Here is a 19,287-nt window from a genome sequence, read left to right as displayed (position 1 = left end):
TGCTACCCTGAGGCGTGTTGCACAATGCATTGACAGATTTCGAAGGTTTCTGTTAATCCCGGCAGCTGTTTTCTCTGCAGAAAAGTATTTTAAAATAAAAGTACACGTTTGAAAGAAGGAAACTTGACTTCAGCTTGACGGCTCTGAGACTTGATTTACTGAGATTTCACTGAAGCTTCACATCAAAAACACTGACGTCTCAAGGTTTTACCTGGTAAAGTCCCAAAACAACAGAATCTAATGGGACAACAACAGATGGTCGTTGCATTGGCATGCACAGACAGTGAATATTTAATTAATACGCTTTTGCATTGAAAGTGTACAGCTGTGGACTTGAATAACGATTTAACTTGGATGTGTCTCACATTGCTTGAGATGTGACCTGGACTTGTCTCAGATGACTTGAGGCTTGTCTTGGACTTTTCCTTAAATGGCTTGAGGCATGACTCAGGCTTGGCTCAAATAGTTTCAAATTGTCAAGTAAGCACCTAGAGACATGAAAGACTTGTGTCTTGATTAGCAATTTGCTTATTTTTGCTTGGAGCTTAATGTCTGAGTTGTAGATTTGTCTTGAACGACTTGAGGCTTGTCTTGAAATTCTCCTCACATGACTTGAGGCATGACTCGGGCTTGTCTCAAATAGCTTCAAATTATCAAGTAAGCACCTAGAGACTTGTGTCTTGGTTTGCAATTTGCTTATTTTGGCTTGGAACTTTTATTGTAGACTTGTCTTGAATAACTTGATGCTTAACTTTGAATTGTCTCCAATGATTTGAGGCTTAACTTGGACTTGTCTAAAGTGACTTGACTGTTGACTTGAACTTCGCTAAAATGGCTTGAGGTTTCACTTTGACTGGTCTTGAATTACTTGGGGTTTGACTTGGACTTGTGTGAAATGACTGGATGCATAACTTGTCTCAAGATACTTGAGACTTGACTTGGACTTGTTTCAAATTACTTAAGGCTTCGTTTAAATTTGTCTCCAGTGACTTTAGGGTTGACCTAAACTTGTCTCAAATGACTGAATACTTGACTTGGATTTGTCTGAAATGACTTGAGACCTGACTTTAGACTTGAGACTTGTCATAAATGACTTGAGGCTGAGCTTGGGTTTGTCTTGAATTACTTAAGGCTTCTCTTGAATTACTGCATCCTTGACTTGGACTTGTTTTGAATTACTTGAGCGTTGACTTGAACTTGTCTGAAATGACTTGAAGCTTGACTTGTTCTTGTCTTGAATAACTCGGAGGGTTGACTTCAAAGTCACGCTGAGCCTCAGATCAATTGAGTCTGGACTCAGACTGGTCTCAGAATACTCATGACTTAGTTAAGACTTGCATGACTTGAGAATAAACAAATATTGATAATTGTCTTAAGTTACTTGAGATTTTTTGTTTCAGAGCTGGTGCGTTACTTGGACATTTCTCAAATGAGCTTAGAATTGAATCTAACTTGCCTTGAACTACTTGTGATTAACTTAAACTTACTCGTTCCTTTGCTATAAAGTAAGACCCCCATTTGAACTTTTCTCCATTAACTTGACTTGAACAGCAAACCGACAGAGCAGTCAGCTGTCTTCTGTCGAGTCCTTCGCTTTGTCCTGGAGCTTCTGGTCCAGCTCTCTCAGCTGTTTCAGGAAGCCCCAGTTCGGGATGATGCGTCTGCGTTTCTTTACGTGTTCAATGGCGTCCACCACCGTCATGTTCTCACAGATCATGAGGTAGGCGAGGAACAGCGTGGCGGAGCGACTCCTTCCCATCACGCAGTGCACCAGCAGTTTATCTGGAAATGATAAACGCGTTTATATCATGAATGAGGGTCTTTTTCAGCAGAATCACAGCAGATTTGAACATTAAACCATCTTACTCTGAGGATTCTTCAGTGTCTCCTGGATGAACCCTGCGGCAGAGAAGAAATACTGGCTGAGGTCAAAGGCTGGGACATCTTCTGCCACCACCCCATAGTAGACGATGTCCATGTCGCTATAGTAACCAGGTCCAGTGTCCACATTGTTCCACGTCCCCTCTGCTGCGTTCAAGATGTGCGTTATCCCCAACCTCTTCAGGTTAAACTTGTCCTTTGCAGTCTGCCTGCAAGAAGCTGCTGTGAATATCACATTGATCCTCAGCTGCTTTACTCACTTTGGTAATTTAATGCTTTTTTTACTTACTCGTCCCCAACATAGACATTAGGCCAGACCTCGTTGACATGAGTGTAAGCCACACTCCCACGGTTGAGGATTTTCTCCAGCTCATAGCCCCCAGGTGTGACATAATCATCCACTGGACTGGATTCCTCTGCTGCTTTTGTAACATTTATCTTGGTGCCAGTCTTCGACTTGCGAGAAGCCATTTTCTCACTGTGGCTTCCTTTCACACATGATTTATTTTCTTAAGGAGAAAAAGAAATACCACACTTGCTTTTTTCTTCCTCTCTTTTCCACCCCGCTTCCACTTTCCTCCATCGACAGCCATGAAAAGGTACAGATTTTTGGTTTTTGTTTTTCCCATGCATCTCTAACACCACTCACCGGGAGATTGAAGTCCTTCCTCCTCGAGAATTTGGTTTTCATCATTCTGGCAGCTTGTTGTGAAGCAGCCCTTAAAGGCAGAACATGGTAAGGTTTAGTTCTGGCAGGCTCAAGTCAGGGCACAGATTGTATAACCGCTCTGTGACGGGCATCAAATGTAGAGGATATTTTTAGGGCTGTGATGTGGTGGGCCCCTGACCTTAGCTGCCACGTTCTGTGCCTGTGGGGAAAACTTCCACCCAGCCAGTCCCTGCCATCCACTTCTAAACACACAACTTTAATCTCCACTGCTGGCAGGAAGCTGCGCTTATCCAAACTTTGCACTTGCCAAAGGATACCCATATTCACTGGAGTGAACAGGGCACTCTGAGCTTTTGCTCAGCCGTATGAGCGACTCCTTGAAAATGTGTCAGTCTCTCTTAGCCTTTCTGCATATCTTCAGACGCTGGGAGAAACCGTGTAAGCGCGGCCTCGCAACACCCGTTAAGGATGTTCTGCATCTTCTGGAGCCTCTCGGGGGCCAAGAGAGAACTGAAATGTGTCAGACTGTTAGACAGATGAGCTTTTTCACACGATGCCACATGTCTTTGATTCCCCATTATATGATATGCATGGTCCATTCAGTGATCTAAATGCGAGCCCCTAAAGTGAGAGTGTGATGATGACTGTATTGCGGAATGGCTGGATGAAGCTGCTAACATGTCAGACGGAGTTTTCACACCATCAGACTCCTTTATTTTTCCCTCATATCTTCATACTCTGCCATCATTCATTCTGACAGTGAAATCATTAAACCTGTGATATCCAATTCCTTTTATTTTGACAGCATCTCTCTCTCCCAGCCAGCTCTGGAGAACATCTCTTATTAAGATGGCTTCAGTGTTTCATCTTTTTTCAAAGTCTGACCTGAATCTGTATACACGCTCAGAACCAAGCTGGCATATTTTTGTCATCTTGTATCAAGCCTCTTTAGACACATCACAGTTTTAACTGTATGCCCCTGGATTGCAGCAGTTAAGACACAGTATTTTAAGAAATGTGAATACGTAAGTGGAGCATTGTTTATTTATAGGCATAGGCTGTCTTTGTGTTGTTCGAGTGCAGCAGGGGTTTTTGGCAGTTGATGCTGATTGTGCCGTGTTTAAGACATGAGCTTTAAACACCATGTTTTTGCGCGTTTCAACTCCTTAACTGCATTTTACGCTCGCTTTGCAGCTTTTCCTGGCTGTTTTTGATTTTTTTTTTCTCATGTATTTTCAGCCAGAAAATCTCAAGAATTGCAAGTCAAGATGTTTCTCATAGTTGCGATGAATCCTTTCCAAACGCAGTCATACAAGTAAGTATGAATTTAAAATGCATAAATATTAAAGCTACACAACGTTGTGCTTCCTTAATGTTTCAGGATTGTTCCAGATCAAGAGAAAAAAAAAACAGAAACTCTCAAGTCTCGTCAAATCAGATCTTTTCCTGGTCATGTTTTCCCTTTTATTTATGTGACTGAAGTTTCAAGCCTGCAGCTGTGAGCAGCGCACTTGAAACTTGCTTGAGCTGCATAATCCACGGAGTGTGCATCTATTTTGGTAAAATTACATTGTGATGTAATACAGCGTAGTTTTTTTTTTTTTTTTTTTACATTTTTAATCTGCTCATAAACAGCATATCATTATACTGTAATGGGAGTTTTTGGAGCAGTTAATTACACAACTCAAGCAAAAGTGGGCTAATTGATTTTCATGCTCAGCAATTAATGGAAAACAATGACTGCCTGCAAGGTAAAAAAAATACATCCTAAAAATCCACAGCGAGGGATCACGGTGTGTTAAATAGATAATATGAGGGATAACTGTGAGAGCTTTAGTTGAAGGCAATTAGACTTTTGTTTTCACTCCTTGAAAACATCTTCAGGCATCAAAAACAGAAGTCCACACTGCAAAAACTCCAAATCTTGCCAAGCCTGTTTGTCTTGTTTTTAGTCAGTGTCTCATCCCATTTGATTTAAGATACATTCACTTAACAAGTGACATTTCAGCAAGATGGAGGGACTTGTTTTAAGACAATGCGTCTTAAATGTCTTGTTAAGTCAAAAAATCTTGAAAGGATCTTGTTTTGAGTTGTATTTTACAAGAAAAGTCAAAATAAGTTTAACCCTCGTGTCGTCCTGCAGGTCAAATTAACCCGTTTTAAAGTTTGAAAATGTGGAAAAAAATACATATTTTCACAGTGAAACTTCTCATGTCCACATTTTCAGTATTTTTGGGAAATCTTTGAACATTTTTTGGTGGAAAAAAGATGCTAAAAATGTTTCTTATGAATATTCACAAAAAAATCAACCAAAATCCAGCGAAATTCGCTGGATTTTGGTTGTTTTTTTTTTTGTGAATGTTCTTAAAGAAAATATTAGAAGTTCTACTGATATATATGTAATCACTTTAGATATTTTTAGGATTTTTGTGGAAGAGTCTTACTCATTTTCTGAAAATATTTACAAGAATTTTCTTGCCAAATTTTGGCAATTTTTTTAAAATAAAACTTTTAAGGGAAATTTTTCAGGAATTATTGGAATTTTATTCCTGAAGGTTTTGCAAATTTTCAGAAATTTGGGGAATTTTTCTCCTGATTTTTTGGATTTTTTTTCAGACAAGGAAGCAATCTTTTGTTTGTGCCTGTAAATGTAGACAGCAGGAGGGTTAATACATCTCAAATTAGGAGGTTTCATGAAACTGAAAATCTGTTTTTGAGTGAAAAACTGCTTTTTTTTTCTTTCTTTTTTTTTAGCATGTCTGGCTGATTTTAAGACACCTAAGCTTGACAATCCTGGTAAAATACAGCTTAAAATAAGTTTTCCCAGCTAATTTTAAGATCCAAATATTCTAAATATCACAGCTTATTTCAAGAAATCTTACCAAGTCATTTTTCATTTGTTCTATCGGCAATTTTTTTTAAATCACCTATTTCAAAGTATAAAGGTTCTTGAAGTAAATTTTTTTCTTGTTTTGAGAGGAGCATTTGTTCCAGTGCAGCCACCTTCTACACAGGCTCTTCTACCTTTATGGCTGAGAATCTACACAGACACAATATGAAGGATGCATAAAAGTGATAAAAACTCAACAACCTTCCAACATTTATGTCTCTTCTAGTCTTCTCAGTGCTACGTCCTCCTCTGCAGGGCCAAAGATGAGTCAAGAAGACAGAGCTGGTTCAGGAATCCAACATTTGGCAGAATATTTCTGCGGCTGCAAACAACCTCCGCGGCCTCCACGAGGGTAAGTCTTTCTTTGATCATGAGGAAGGCCAACACAAGAGTCGCTGAGCGGCTGATTCCTCGAGCGCAGTGGACGAGCACCTTACCTTCAAGGACAACAAACACAATCTCCTTATATGACAGCTGTGAGGAGCTCGTTTTTGCTAGATTGCCACAACAACGGGATTAATTCCAAATTGTTCAGCGTAGGTGTGCAACAATACAATCAGCTTATGGTTTAATGCTCACAATGGGTGTTTTTCACAACACAAATGATGGCTTATTATAGTAGGAAAAGCACAGGCGCTGAAATAACTGCTAATATAACAGGACCCTGAAACTGAAGCGGCTAAATGACACTCAGCTGTCATTCATTTTATTATTTACACCTGTGCTTTGACAAGTGCTATCAAAAAACAGGCTTTTATTAAAAACAACCTGTTTATTTATCACTTCTTAGACGTCAAATGGCCAAAAACACCTGTCACGTAATAAAAAAAACTGTCAGAAATCCAATTTGAACTTGATTTAAAATTGTTTCTCTTTTAGATTTCGGTACACAATGGAAAAAATAGTGTCTCATGGATGAAAAAGGCTGCTTTTATTCATGTAATGGTTGATTTGAATGCACAGAGCAAAAGTGTGAATCCAGCTGGAGTCTCTAAACATTTGGCAGTTTAGTTTAAATAGATTTCAGGTATAATATCTGCCTTTTAAGGTCACAATTTCTCACATCTGTTTGACAATCCATTTTCCAGCTGTATCATGATGTTTTGGAGCGTGATATATTACTCCGCCTCCATCCCAGTGTGCTTCCTGTGTTTGTAGCTCCAATGGACTCGTACCTTTCTGACTCAGAGCACCATGAATGAAATCAGCCGTCTCCGTGAAGAATGGGCTCAAGTCAAAATCCCTGCAGTCTGCTGCTTCGACTCCATGGTACAGTACGTTGGTGTCTTTGTAGAAACGTGGCCCTGTGTCAATGTGCTGGGGGCCATCTGCAGCGTTCACCACGTGGGTTATTTCCAGAGTCGCTAACAGGGTTTTATCCTGAGCCGTAGCCCTGCAAGCCACACAAGACATGATACAAGGGATGTCGTTTTTAGCCACTTTTTCTCGCCTGTAGCCAGCTCCGGAAGCATATGTTTGCAAATGCATCACTGGTGACTCAAATGTACAGATTTTATATTTGTCCCATCAGTTGGCCAAATACACGAGTTGTTTGCAGCAACAGTTTCACAATCAGATCATCATATTGCAGCAGGGCCCCAAAGTGAGAATGTCACTTACGCGTCTCCGATGTAGAGGTTGGGCCAAACCTCATTGACAGCTCCAGTGGGGCGTCTGTTCTTCAGCAGAAGGCTGAGCAGATCGCAGGTGGGCGGTGTCTGGTACTTTGGCTCCTCCTCTGAGCTCATATCTGTATCTCTCACCTCACTGTTGATGTATAATTATCACAATTTATATTCAACTCGATAGCAGTTAGATAACTTTCCCAAATACTTCATGTTCCAGGATGGAAAATTTGAGAATTTATTGCGGCTGTCCTGCTAATTTGTCTCCTTTTTTTGTAGGCATTTGGAAAGGACCTCCAGGAGACCCTAACCTTACTGGTGCTGTTCGCTCTGTTTCCCATCTGAGCTGGATATCAGTGTTGTTTAGAGGCTGAACCCCGCTGGAACGAGACAGCTGAACATACCAGAGACTGGGCAGAAGCAATGTGGACTATTTATTCCTCAGATGACAGTGACAGAAGCCAGGCTGCTTGTGTTGTGACAAATTCAAGTACAGGGCTGCTGCAGATTAAACAGTTGTAATCATGCAAATGACTCAAAACATGGTGAGGTATTAATGTCAAATAGCTGCGCTGATTGTTTTCAAACCACATCAGACTAACCCACGAGGACAACCATCTTCTAGTTATAGTTTTTCTGAGTGGGACAACCATTACTGAGCCTGTTCAAGTGCGTAGGGTACATTACATTGGTTGTTAGTAATAGTCTCACCTCAGTGTCCATTTACTGTTGTAGAACTTTACATCCTATAATATGATCTGTACCAGCACACAGACCCTGGCCTTTTGTCAGTGAATTGTAGACACTGAAATTTCCATTACTGAGCAATAGTTTGACATTCTGGGTTGTTGTTTTAAAACCAGATGTACCAGATGGTCCTTAAAGGGAAACTTCGTTTTTTTTCAACCTAGGGTCTGTTTTCATATGTCTTTTCATACATGTGAGTGATGGAGAAATGAATTTTCAACATAGCTCCAGTAACCCTGTAACCCCCCGCCTCCCCCTACCACCCCTCTCTACCCACCACCCACCGCACCTTCCCCCGCCCGACGAGTTTCTCGAGTCTCGACAGGTTTTCCTGAGTTTCTCGAGTTTCCACCAGGTCGGAGGCAGAACAAGTTGTCATGAAGAGGTGTTGAAGTCGGCAAGGATGGAATGACTTTTTACAGCGACTAGAAGGAAGACGACTAGAAGAACAGGTCTTTAACCAGCATCTCTAAAAATCCATGGAGTCGGCTCCAGAGAAATGAAGGGAGGTCAACTTTTATCAACCTCCATCCAGATGTTCAACTTGACATCTTTACTTTGAGATTTTTAGCACCACAAACCTTTAGTATCACACTTTATTATCATTTATTAGGACTTTAATGGAATCCACCAGCAGATTTAGTTTTTGTTGAGAAACATTATTCTTGTCATCGTGGAACTGCAGTATTTAAAACTGTTCCTTCTATTTGACCTCATGTTTATTAGTTTTAGTGGAGAAAGTTATTTTAGTTTTCGATTAGTCTCTTAAAAACCAAATAATAAATTGGATTAGTCAAGAGGTCTGGAACGTTGGAAATCAGAGTATCAGTAATGTAAATTTCCAACGAAAATTTTGGGGGGGCACACAGGGTGGCCAATCAGATCACGGGGGGTGGGGGGGCACTGCCCCATGATTACATGTTTACATGTAAGACACTTATGTCAGTGTCCTTGTTGTGTAGGACACTCATCTACTTAAGACATCACACTGTTCCCATCCAGCCTTTTGTTTTGCATTTTCTTCCTTCTTGCTTTAGATTCTAGATCAATATTGCATTGTTCAGCAGTTTGTGCCACTTGTTTCCAGACCTCTTGAAAGTAGGTTTATCCCTACAGTCTTTTTGAGTCAGTCATACACAGTTTAACTAACAGGAAAATACAGTTTGTATCTTTTATAGAAAAGCAGATGCATCATAAAACGTCTACATGCTTTTTACTGACACAAATATGAAACTTTGAATTCTTTGAAATTTTTAGATCAGTGTCAACATTTTCTCTGTAGCTAAAACTACTTGGTTGTATTTGGTTGAATGGAGGGTGGCTGTGCTGGAAAAGATGAAGCCATTGTTGAACAGAGCTCATTTTAATCTTCACTAGAGTTCGCCAGAAGGCATGTGGAAGACTTTGAAGTCAACTGGAAGAAGGTTCTTTGGTCTGATGAGACTTTTTTTTTTTCAAAAGTGGCTTTCTCTTTGCCATTCTCCCATGAAGCTTTGAATGATGAAAAACAGGCAACAGTTACTGTATGCAGCCTTACCCATGTCAGGTGCTGAAGCTTGTACTTCTTCAGAAAAATCATAGGTGTCTTGGTGGCTTCACTGGTCTCTTTCTTGCATGGTCACTCAATTTTTTAGGATGGCCTGCTCTTGGTAGATTTATATCCATATTTATGTTTATTTATACATTATATGTGCCACATTCCTTAATGATGGATTTAACTGTACTCCAAGTCAAAATCAGTTTCTTTCCTTGTATCCATCCCCTGACTACTGATTCACTAGTGACTGGACTTTCCAGATACAAGTATCTTTATACTACAATCACTTGAGACATATTCACTTCCCTCAGGTGTTGTCCATTTCACTTATTCTGACTTCTAACGCCAACTGACTGCACTTGTGTTCAACTGGATGAGCCACTTTAACAGAGGCAAATACTTATACACTGTCTGATTTTACAATGTATTTTTTTATGTGTTTGCATTTCTTTGGAGAAATCTGTTTTCACTTTGACGTAAGAGTCTTATTTTGCAAATTCTTGTCCAGAGAGCCAAATTAGATTGACCATGATTTAATGTTGCAAAGCAATAAAAAGGAAACACTTCCAAGCAGGGTGAATCCTTTTTATAGACACTGTATGTGCATAGCCCTTTAATCAGCTTCACTGCTGGTTGTGTGGTGTGGCCACACTTTGGTCTGTTGTGGCAATGGCCACCCTGAACCACCACTCAGTTTGTCTTGTTGGTCTTTTCTAACGTGTATTCTTTTTATATGTTTAATGCTGGGTTTTTTAATTTCAGAATGTCTGTTGGAGCTATTTTTTCGTGTTTAAGGATCAAACTATGTAAAAGCTATGTAGTGTTGGCAACTGTTTCCCTTCTTTCCAGTGTGTATGCTAATCTTGACACTAAGTGAAATGACAGTGCTTCAATCTAACCATTTATCTCTCCATAAGAAAGCCAATTTCCCAAAATGTCAAACTATTCAATTAAAGATGTCTTGTTCATATAGATTTGAATGCTGAGGCTCATAGTTCACCCCTGATATTAAAAACAGCAACCAAGAAAGTGGTCTCACCTTAAAGCTCATTTAATAGCAGCTCTTTCTTTATAGCTGTTGTGTCTTTTGTTTAGAAGTAAAAGGTCAGCTAGAGCCTTACTTTCAAAGCTGTTTTGTTAGTCATTGGAAAATAAGCTACTGTAATTGCTGGTTTTGATCTTTAGGTAATATTTCTCACTACAAAAAACTTTAATTTCTTCTCAAAAATGGAATTTATCTTAAAAAGTGAAGACAATTAGAACATGTTTCACATACATATCTTCATTGTAGGAGCTGCTTCAAACTCAAATATCAACAGGAGGCAACAATATAATCAATATATATGGACTGATTGAATTTTTAAGTCCGTCCATTGGCACTCCAGCTCCGTGATGATCCTTGACAGTGCAGCTTTTTGTCCAGCTCTCGGAGCTGCTCTAAGAAACCCTCATTAGGTGAAATGTTCCTGTTGGCACTGACAGCTTTCATGGCGTCCACCAGTGTCATGTTCTCATGGATCATCAGGTAGGCTAGAACCAAGGTGGATGAGCGGCTGAGACCCATCGCACAGTGGACAAACACTTTACCTGCCAAACAGAAGAAACAAAAACTCACTTCCTCTGGATCATTTCAGGGCTCAGCTCTCTCCTTCCAGCTCCATGTCTGTATTTACTGCCATGCAATCAGTGGATTATTGCGGTAAACTTTATGCTAAATGTCTAATTTGTTACTCCTCTGTGGATTAAAAACCATGCACATCCCAGAGAGGAGTACTTCTAACTCCTAACTAAAAGTTTTCAACAATGTTGCAACAAATGTTTCTACACACGGTAATCCCTGGTTCCTTATCGGGTCTGAGGATTAGGGCGCAGAGGAGCGCGTAATTGAACTGTCTTGGCTTCTGTGTATTTCTGCCGGGGATTACTGTAGGCCCCGCCACACACTGGAGCCCCCGATCAGCCAGCATGTGAAGAAGGAGGCCTCATCTTATTACTGTCATGTCAGATACCGACTTCACTTTGCATAACAGGCCAGGCAGGCACAGGCCACAAACATAATTGTGTAATTTCCATGTCCAATAAAAGTGTTGCTTACAAATTACCAGGGCAATCCATTTAAAACCAATTTTCCTGGCCGAGGTCTGAGCTTATGAGAAGATTACCGTGGGGGAAAGATATTAGCTTGATATTATGTTTAGTGTTTGATTTGCATTTTAATGACTAATACAACTGGGGGCTGCTGTAATGGGAATTGACTGACAAATGTTTCTGTACCTTGCCTTGTCTTCCCCAAGTTAATGTGAGAAAATGATGAGGAATACCTTGAGAACAGTGAGAGCTGCTCACCTGTGGGCGAGCTCAAAGCATTCTTGATGAAATTGGCCGCTGGGTAAAAGAAGGGACTCAAGTTAAAGGACGGCATGTCAAAAGCTTCCACTCCGTGATAAGTGATTTTGGTGTCTCGGTAGTAGCTGGGCCCCGTGTTCACGTTGAACTTTCCATCAGCAGCATTAAGCACATGGGTGATGTGGTGAGCCTGGAGAGTCCTCTTGTCTTTGGCTGCGTACCTGAAGGGAGAAATGATAGTTATCTGTAAAAGGAGGGTTTTTAAGAAATGAACCAGTAGATACATTTGACACTGTCTGATACGTGATGCTTAAAAATTAATGCTTGAGTTGTCATTGCTAATTTGAATTAAAAACAAAACATTTATATAATATAGAACAGCAGATAAAATTTTATTGTACAAAGTAGTGGATCCACATTTAAATCACGGATTCTTTTGGATGTAGTGCATCATATTGATCAATTCATCTCAGAAGGTGTCGACTTAAAAATAGACAAAAGACTTAAAAATGATGCAATGCTAATGGCACCATAGCTGTTCTTCCATAGTGTATTTTTATGTATGTTTTGAAGTATTACATTAGTGTTACTCTACCTCAAATCATCAATGGCTTTTCTGTGATTTGATTAAAAAAAATTTCTATAATAAACTATGAAGATTTAAAATGGCATCTGTGAATTTTTGAGTAATCAAGCACTTCTTGAAATTTTTTGTTTTTAATTTTGCCCGTCTACCCAATTTCTGTATTTATTCACACACTGAAATCTGAGGGTGTGTTTAAATGATAATAATATATAATATCTGCAAAAAATAGTGCGATTTAATGTAATTTTATGTAACGGAAATCTGTTTTTTTTAAAAATGCTGATAATTTGATCCAGTAATTGGTCAAACTCTTAATCAGTCGACTCTTTTGTACACTATTAAACTTTCATTGTATTGTATTTAAACTGTATATAAAAGACTGACACAAATACCCAAAAGTAAGCTACAGTAAATAAAATCAAACGTGTCTACAAAGACAGAACAGCATACTTTCTGTAAATCAGTGCTTTTCTGAAAATCTTAAGTATATATTGTGATCTTGACTCTTGCTTTGTTAGTGTAATATACATGGCTAGAAAGTGCTAAACTAGTGAAAATGTGTTCATGTTTAGCGTGTAATGTTTAGCATGGTAGCAGGCTTATGAGTTGATTTTTAATAACAAAGACGATATTTATGACTAAAAACTCAAAAAGTTCCTCCACCTAATTGTTAGCTAAAAACCTGGTAGAAGTTTTTTTATGCTTCTCTTTTTTACAGAAGGCTGTTAAATAATACATTTTTCTGCTAGTGGTACTGAATTAATAGAAACAAATGTTCCACTCTCACATGTCTCCAATATAGATCCTGGGCTGAACCTCATCCAGATGGTTGCTGGTCCCTTTCTTGGTCCACATCAGCCTGTGGAGCTCTGAAGCTGGGGGGGTCTCATACCTGCCGTCAGCCCCCTCCGGGCTGGACAGGCAGCTGAGGCCTCTGGGCATGTCTGGATGCTCCACCTCTGCAGGCTGAGAGCAGCACTGGTCATAGCAATGAAATCCGGACCACAATGCGCGCCGAGAAGTTGTTAAAAAGGTGATAAATGTTTGCTTCTCTTTGCTTTGCTCTTTTACAGTTTCAGGAAGTAGATCCACATACAGTTCCAGGCACCATCTGCTTTTCATATGAATGCCAAATAACTCCACTGATAACGTCTAATAAAGTTAATTGAAGTGAGGGCATCGCTGAGAGATAAATGCAATGTGGGATTGTAGTGAGGATTGTTAATTAGAACATCCAGTTTGCAGGCCCGTAGCCTTTAAATATAGACCATAATTATGCCAATAAATGCACTCCGCAGTGGCGAAGGACCACAAGATCACATAATTGTAAGCTGACCTTATGATGCTCTCATTATTTTATCTACAGTTCAGTTGCGCTTGTGGATTTATTTATCTCCAGAGATACAGAGAATTGGTATTCAAGGCCTATAAACAGCTATAAACAGCTTTTCATTTCCTGCAGGCAAGTCTAACCTGTGCATTTACAATTTACACACTGGGCTTTGGAGAGACTTATACTACGCATTCTGTATACATTAGCATCCATTTAAGCAGGTGTATGATTGTGCTCCAGGCTGGGGACGTACAAGTGATGTGTATGCATTGCTATAGTAAAGAAACCGGTGGCAGCTCGGCTTCTTATTTGCATTCTCTCCGTGCATGGAGACATAATGTGGCTCTGAGGGTTTGTAGACTTATTGTCGTGTCCACAGGGATGAGTCATTGAGACCAAATCTGTTTCAGTGACCTTTTGTTAAGCTGCTGTGGCATATGGAGGTGCACTCAAACACCACGACGGCTTTATCCGTCGCCGCATTGTTGCATGTGTGTCAGTCAGAGCATATGTATGCGAGAAAAACTCCGTCTGACCTCTTGCAGGCGAGTGTGTGGGTCTTGAAGGCAGAGTAAAGTGTGTCTTTGCACAAGTACTTATGCCCAGAGTACCTGGAGGCTCTTCTTTCTCCTCATTGATCTATAAGTACAACCCTTCCCTCCCTCCCACAGTCAGGGGCAGAGAACTGATTTCCCTGGTGCACATGTTGAGCTGCAGCGCTGCTTTCATAGCCTCCCCCCTTAGGCTAACCTGTCCTTCCTGCTCCACTTCTGTGTAATTAAAGATGCTATGTATGGGAAAGTGCCCGCGGTTAACATGGAGGGCAAATAAAAATGGCTTTTTACCTCCTCCGGGCCTCTTCTTGGTGGTTTTATGAATTACACTTCCCTCTTTAGCCTTTCAGATGTGGTTCATCTGGATTTGTGGGCAAATTAATAAAAGAAGAAAGTGCAGTAATCCATCAGGCAATGCAGTATCATCACAGCACATTTATAAAAGTGCTTTGTAAACATGTTTACCTTGCAAGTAAAGCTACATCCAACAATAAATCCACACATTTTAGATTATATATACCAAAAATACTAATAAATATTTCCTCACGTTGAAAAATCTGCAAGAAATTTTGTAAGAACAATTGTTAGTAGACACTTGCCTTGGCTGGAAACGCTGCTTTTCATGGTCTCTCTGTTCAACAGCTACATGTAGGTCGACAGCACAACTGTCTGCGTTCTCCTTGGTAATCTACCCTGCAACCTTTTTTGCTATTTTAACATCTGAATCTCAGCCCAAAAATAATTCTGGCATCATCTTCTGCATTCCTTAAAGGTTACCCGAGCTGCCAGCGCAGGAGGGAGGATAGGACACGGCTTTTTCAATAGCAGGAAAATTAGATCAGTGCTGGTGTACTTGAGCTTAAATGTGACACACTCTTTACTGAGATTCTTCTGTATAGTAAAATGTGTTTATATCCCTTCCTGGTCATTTGGTCAAGAGTTTTCGACTTCTTTTGCTTTATATCTTATATTTGTGATTCTTAGACAGTTTCTTCAGAAAAAAATTTATGACACTGAAAACTACAATATTGACGTAGTCTTAGCTCAAGCATGAAAACGGTATTGCAGATTAAAATACATCACTGTCGACAGACATATGTAGAAGCAATGCAAACATTTATTTTATATTTTTGCAAAACCTTCTAAATTTGTTGTCACTTTGTTTTGTACCTAAATGAAACTACAATGCTCAGTACAAATCATGTGATGATACAATTCTTCTGTATCTTTCACATTCTGCTGTTCCTCCATCATTTAAGAGCTGTTACTCATAATTAACATTTTATTTTAATGTACACTTCATTTAAGTGTGAGATATCATGAGACTGAGAGACTTTCACAAAAAAATAACAGTTCCTAACAGGTAGAAATCGCTGCTTTCAAGCTCTACTATATGAAGGCTTTTGATGCACAGTGGTGATCAGCTCAGCTGGCTTGACGAACACACCAATGCAATCACACACTGTGAACAGTGATCCCTCAGGCAGATGCTGTAGACCAGGGGTGTCAAACTCATTTTGGTCCAGGGTCCGCATACGGCCTAATCTGATCTCAAAGGGGCCGGACCAGTAAACTTATAGCATAATTACCGAGTATCTGTCCTGATCTAGAGAGTATACTAAAATATGACGCTTTGTAAAATATGTTCCTGTAGACATTTGGTCCATTCTGCTGTAATACAAAGTGAGGTGCTGAAGGAAAATCAATCCTACAAGAATGAGAGGTAAAAGACATAATTCAAGACCGATGTACTCATAAAATCAAAGTACGGTTAGCATTCTTTGCTCAGTCTTGTCTCCGCTTCCCTTAAGTACATTAAGTTTGAATTTGTTCTGCAACTAAGCTGTCTTTTTGTTAAGACATTTTTTCTTTTTTAACATTACTTTCTAAAAAGCATAAACAAACAAGTCTGTACTATTAGCAGGAGGAGGTTATGCAGCTTATAAAAGGCTAAAAAGTAGTTAAATGAAGAAATAACGTTGCACTTTGAATCCAGTGTTAGATCATGACCGAGTAGCGTGTGTCTGGAGCATAGACAGATGTATTTCCATGACCTGCTTTTTAAAAACATTTTAATATTTCAATATATACTCTGAAATAAATATTTCAGATGCTAACTTAAAATTAGAAGATAGAAAAGTGAATTTTTGTGTGCAGCCCCAATCTTCTACACTTTACAATATTTTACATTACATGTCAGCATGCTAACATTAGCATGCACATTTCATTAATGTCTCATGTAATCATGACAGTGTTAGCATGTGTAGACTAAACTTGGTTAATGTTTAGAATAGCCTGAAGAATTTTGTGCTGATCCTTTGTAACAAAAATATGTTATGAGTATGCAGATTTGTTCTCCTGCTATTAATGTTGAATGTTTTTAATATATTTTATATTACCAATACAATAATTCACATATTAACATAAAACCAAGAGCGGAAATGAAAGGTTTGTGTGCACTATTCCCGTTCTTTGACTATTATGCTTCCATGTTCTTCAACAACTAGTGTATTGGATGCTAACATGCTGTTAGCACTGACCATTTACAATGGCATGTCAGCATGCTAACATTAGCATGTTAAATTTCTAATGTTTATCATGTAATCATGGCAGTGCTAACATGTGTAGGCTAAACAGGTCTAATGTTTAGACTGGCCTGAAGAAATTTGTGCTGATGGTAACAAAAATGAGTGTGTGGATTTGTTTTCCGGCTATTAATGTTAAGTATTAAAAAAGAAAAAAAAACTTTTAACATTTCAATATTTAAAATACTAACATAAAATTAAGAGCTAAATCAGTAGGGTTATGTGTGCAGCCTTCCCACTATTTTAATACTGCTATTTTACTTCCACATTTCTCAAAAAATAGCATAAGGGATACTAACATGTTGTCAGCACCAAACATTTACAATAGCATGTCAGCATGCTAACATCGGCATGTTCATTTTTAATTGTTTTTCATTCAATACTGACACTGTTAGCATGTGTAGCCTAAACTTGGCTAATGTTTAGAATGCTGATTCCTTGTACTAAAAAATGTTATGAGTGTGCATTGCTTTGTTATGATTTTGATATTTAAGATGCTAACATAAAGAACTAAAATAAGTGGAGTTATGTGTGCAGCCTTCCCATTCTTGTACTACTAGTATTATGTTTACACATTTGTCACATTTGTCCACATTTGTACAACTAGTACACTGGATGCTAACATGTTGTAGGCACCAAATATGCCAACATTAGAATTTTAATTTTCTAATGTTTCTCTTGTAATCACAACAATGTTAGCATGTGTAGCCTATGCTTTGCTAATGTTTAGAATGGCCTGAAGAAATGTGTGCTAATTCAACATCCTAAAAAATAGTACTCATTGTGCAGATATTTTCTTCTGCTAATAATGTGTAGCATTTTAAATGTATGCTAACATTTCAGTATTTAAAATGCTTACATGAAATTAAGAGCTGTACTAAGTGGAATTATGTGTGCAGCTTCCCTTTTCACTCTTTTTTATAATATATTAGTCTGAGTACAGCTGAATCTGACAGAAATTTTGTGATCAGTTAAACTGAATTTCATACATCTGTGGAAGTGTTTCAGTCTGGGCTGTTGAACCGACAGACCGACATCCTTCCCAGAAACTATGTAGCCGTAAAATGTAAAGGCCTCTTGACTACAAAATCTGACATGTTTTCCTTCTTTTCGTCAGCTGAAGATCCAGATCCAACAGCAAAGCCAGGAAATTCCTGTTGGGGTAGATGGCTCTCTTCTGGATCAGTTTCTGCAAAGCCTGTTTGAGCGGGAGGTGTTGGTAGATCATGAGGTACGCTAACACCAAGGTCGATGACCGGCTCATTCCCATAATGCAGTGCACCAGAACTTTCCCTGAAGAACAGACAAGATGAAGGGAGAGAGGGATGTGAAGGAAGGATTAGTGAGAAGCCTCGGTCTTATTAATATCATACATGACTGCCCGTCTCACGCTGTGGCCTTTCTTTTTCCCTGCTGTGAGCTAAAAATAGTGCCCACAATTCATTGTCTTTGTTCATTTAAGGTCCCTTTGCAGACGGGGCCCGACTGTCTCTTTAATCCCAACTTGTCCTCTGCTTGATAACTTCTTTGAAAGGAGCCATGGTCAAATTATAGACTTAAATTCTGCAAGGTAAGACTCTTATTATTACTGCTGGCTGAAAATCTGCAGTTACATACTATTAAAAGCTGTGGTGACAGGTGACATTGAAAGGACAGCATGGTGGGAGGATTTTAGTGGATGGGTTTACTGTATTAAGGATTTATAGAGTGAAATAAAAGATGTTCAGGAATGAAAAAAGGAAAGAAAATTATAGCAATTGAAATGTACTATTTTTCATCATTTATGTTTGATAGAAGCCTTCAGGAGTCTTACCGTCAGGTGACTTGAGAGCTTTATGAATGAAATCAGCTGCAGGCTGGAAGTAAACATCCAGATCAAAGTGTGTCGAGTCATCTGCTGGAATGCCACAATACACAAAGTCGTTGCCATAAAAGCTTTGGTTCCCTATGCTGCCTCGCTTGGTGTGAGCAGCGTTTAATACATGAGTTATACCTAATTTCAGCAAGGCAGCCTTGTTTTGGGCTACTGCCCTAGCAAGACAAAGAGACAGAAAGAGATTCAAGACTTATGTGAACGCCACGCATCGCAGCACAGTCATTTAATGTCAGAATTGTACAATATGTGGAAGGAGTTATGTCAAAGAGAATGCTTGGGAAATTCTTTAGCACTACAAGTATCACATTTCCTTGCATGGCAAAGTCATTACAAGTGGTTTAAAATGTATACTTACACATTCCCTATGTATATATGTGGCCACACTTCGTCAAGTTGGCTGAGGTGCAGTGTGCAGGAGTCCAAAACCTTCTGCAGATCCTTCACTGTTAGATATTCTTTTCTTTTGCCTTTGCGGGCTGACATTTTAGCTCCAAATCCTTCGTCTTGGATCGATTACCGGCCCAAATGTTTGTTGTATTAAAGCAGTTCCCGTCTTTCTCCAGCTGGAGATGATGTGTACGGGCAGGTGTTTATCTGCTGTCACTGGACAGTTACCCAATTTAGTGCTTAACCTAGCGTGTAGTCTTACTCGTGCAG

General features: G+C 39.3%; 3 protein-coding genes and 1 long non-coding RNA gene across 5 annotated transcripts; 1 reads left to right on the top strand and 3 right to left on the bottom strand.

The window, feature by feature from the left end:
* Positions 1–134: 134 nt before the first annotated feature.
* LOC110954264 (dual specificity phosphatase 29-like) lies at positions 135–3,161 on the bottom strand. The gene is made up of 4 exons (XM_022198734.2): positions 2,531–3,161; positions 2,171–2,390; positions 1,867–2,090; positions 135–1,782 (listed from the first exon to the last, which is right to left on the bottom strand). The coding sequence occupies exons 2-4, from the start codon at positions 2,350–2,352 to the stop codon at positions 1,568–1,570; spliced, it is 621 nt and encodes a 206-aa protein (XP_022054426.2). The 5' UTR covers positions 2,353–2,390; positions 2,531–3,161; the 3' UTR covers positions 135–1,567.
* A 310-nt stretch (positions 3,162–3,471) lies between these two features.
* Positions 3,472–10,324, top strand: LOC110954266 (uncharacterized). 2 transcript variants are annotated; one of them, XR_002595914.2, is made up of 3 exons: positions 3,472–3,866; positions 5,668–5,793; positions 7,346–10,324. It is a non-coding gene; the product is annotated as an uncharacterized LOC110954266 (long non-coding RNA). The 2 variants fall into 2 exon arrangements; XR_007938170.1 differs by having other exon boundaries at positions 6,600–7,597.
* An 80-nt stretch (positions 10,325–10,404) lies between these two features.
* LOC110954267 (dual specificity phosphatase 29-like) lies at positions 10,405–15,307 on the bottom strand. The gene is made up of 5 exons (XM_051939962.1): positions 14,769–15,307; positions 14,461–14,530; positions 13,070–13,248; positions 11,697–11,917; positions 10,405–10,937 (listed from the first exon to the last, which is right to left on the bottom strand). Exons 3-5 carry the CDS (start codon positions 13,222–13,224, stop codon positions 10,711–10,713), a joined length of 603 nt encoding a protein of 200 aa, XP_051795922.1. The 5' UTR covers positions 13,225–13,248; positions 14,461–14,530; positions 14,769–15,307; the 3' UTR covers positions 10,405–10,710.
* Positions 15,308–15,437: 130 nt separating this feature from the next.
* LOC110954268 (dual specificity protein phosphatase 13-like) lies at positions 15,438–19,251 on the bottom strand. The gene is made up of 3 exons (XM_022198738.2): positions 18,986–19,251; positions 18,568–18,785; positions 15,438–18,047 (listed from the first exon to the last, which is right to left on the bottom strand). Exons 1-3 carry the CDS (start codon positions 19,111–19,113, stop codon positions 17,836–17,838), a joined length of 558 nt encoding a protein of 185 aa, XP_022054430.1. The 5' UTR covers positions 19,114–19,251; the 3' UTR covers positions 15,438–17,835.
* Positions 19,252–19,287: the final 36 nt, after the last annotated feature.

The sequence above is a fragment of the Acanthochromis polyacanthus genome, chromosome 19 (genome assembly GCF_021347895.1).
Source record: "Acanthochromis polyacanthus isolate Apoly-LR-REF ecotype Palm Island chromosome 19, KAUST_Apoly_ChrSc, whole genome shotgun sequence".
Classification (NCBI taxonomy): Eukaryota; Metazoa; Chordata; class Actinopteri; family Pomacentridae; genus Acanthochromis; species Acanthochromis polyacanthus.
Note: the sequence above shows the minus strand (reverse complement) of the source record. Positions and strands in the feature narration are given on the sequence as shown.

Bases quoted from the DNA above. Each gene is read 5' to 3' on its own strand.
- LOC110954264 (XM_022198734.2), bottom strand. From the start codon at position 2,352: ATGGCTTCTCGCAAGTCGAAGACTGGCACCAAGATAAATGTTACAAAA. The intron at 2,091-2,170 runs GTAAGTAAAAAA...AGCTTCTTGCAG, and splicing joins AATGTCTATGTTGGGGACGA to GCAGACTGCAAAGGACAAGT. The intron at 1,783-1,866 runs GTAAGATGGTTT...TATCATTTCCAG, and splicing joins GACACTGAAGAATCCTCAGA to ATAAACTGCTGGTGCACTGC.
- LOC110954267 (XM_051939962.1), bottom strand. From the start codon at position 13,224: ATGCCCAGAGGCCTCAGCTGCCTGTCCAGCCCGGAGGGGGCTGACGGC. The intron at 11,918-13,069 runs GTGAGAGTGGAA...TTCTCCCTTCAG, and splicing joins AGGATCTATATTGGAGACAT to GTACGCAGCCAAAGACAAGA. The intron at 10,938-11,696 runs GTGAGCAGCTCT...TCTGTTTGGCAG, and splicing joins TGCTTTGAGCTCGCCCACAG to GTAAAGTGTTTGTCCACTGT.
- LOC110954268 (XM_022198738.2), bottom strand. From the start codon at position 19,113: ATGTCAGCCCGCAAAGGCAAAAGAAAAGAATATCTAACAGTGAAGGAT. The intron at 18,786-18,985 runs GTAAGTATACAT...TTGTCTTGCTAG, and splicing joins CATATATACATAGGGAATGT to GGCAGTAGCCCAAAACAAGG. The intron at 18,048-18,567 runs GTAAGACTCCTG...TCTGTTCTTCAG, and splicing joins AGCTCTCAAGTCACCTGACG to GGAAAGTTCTGGTGCACTGC.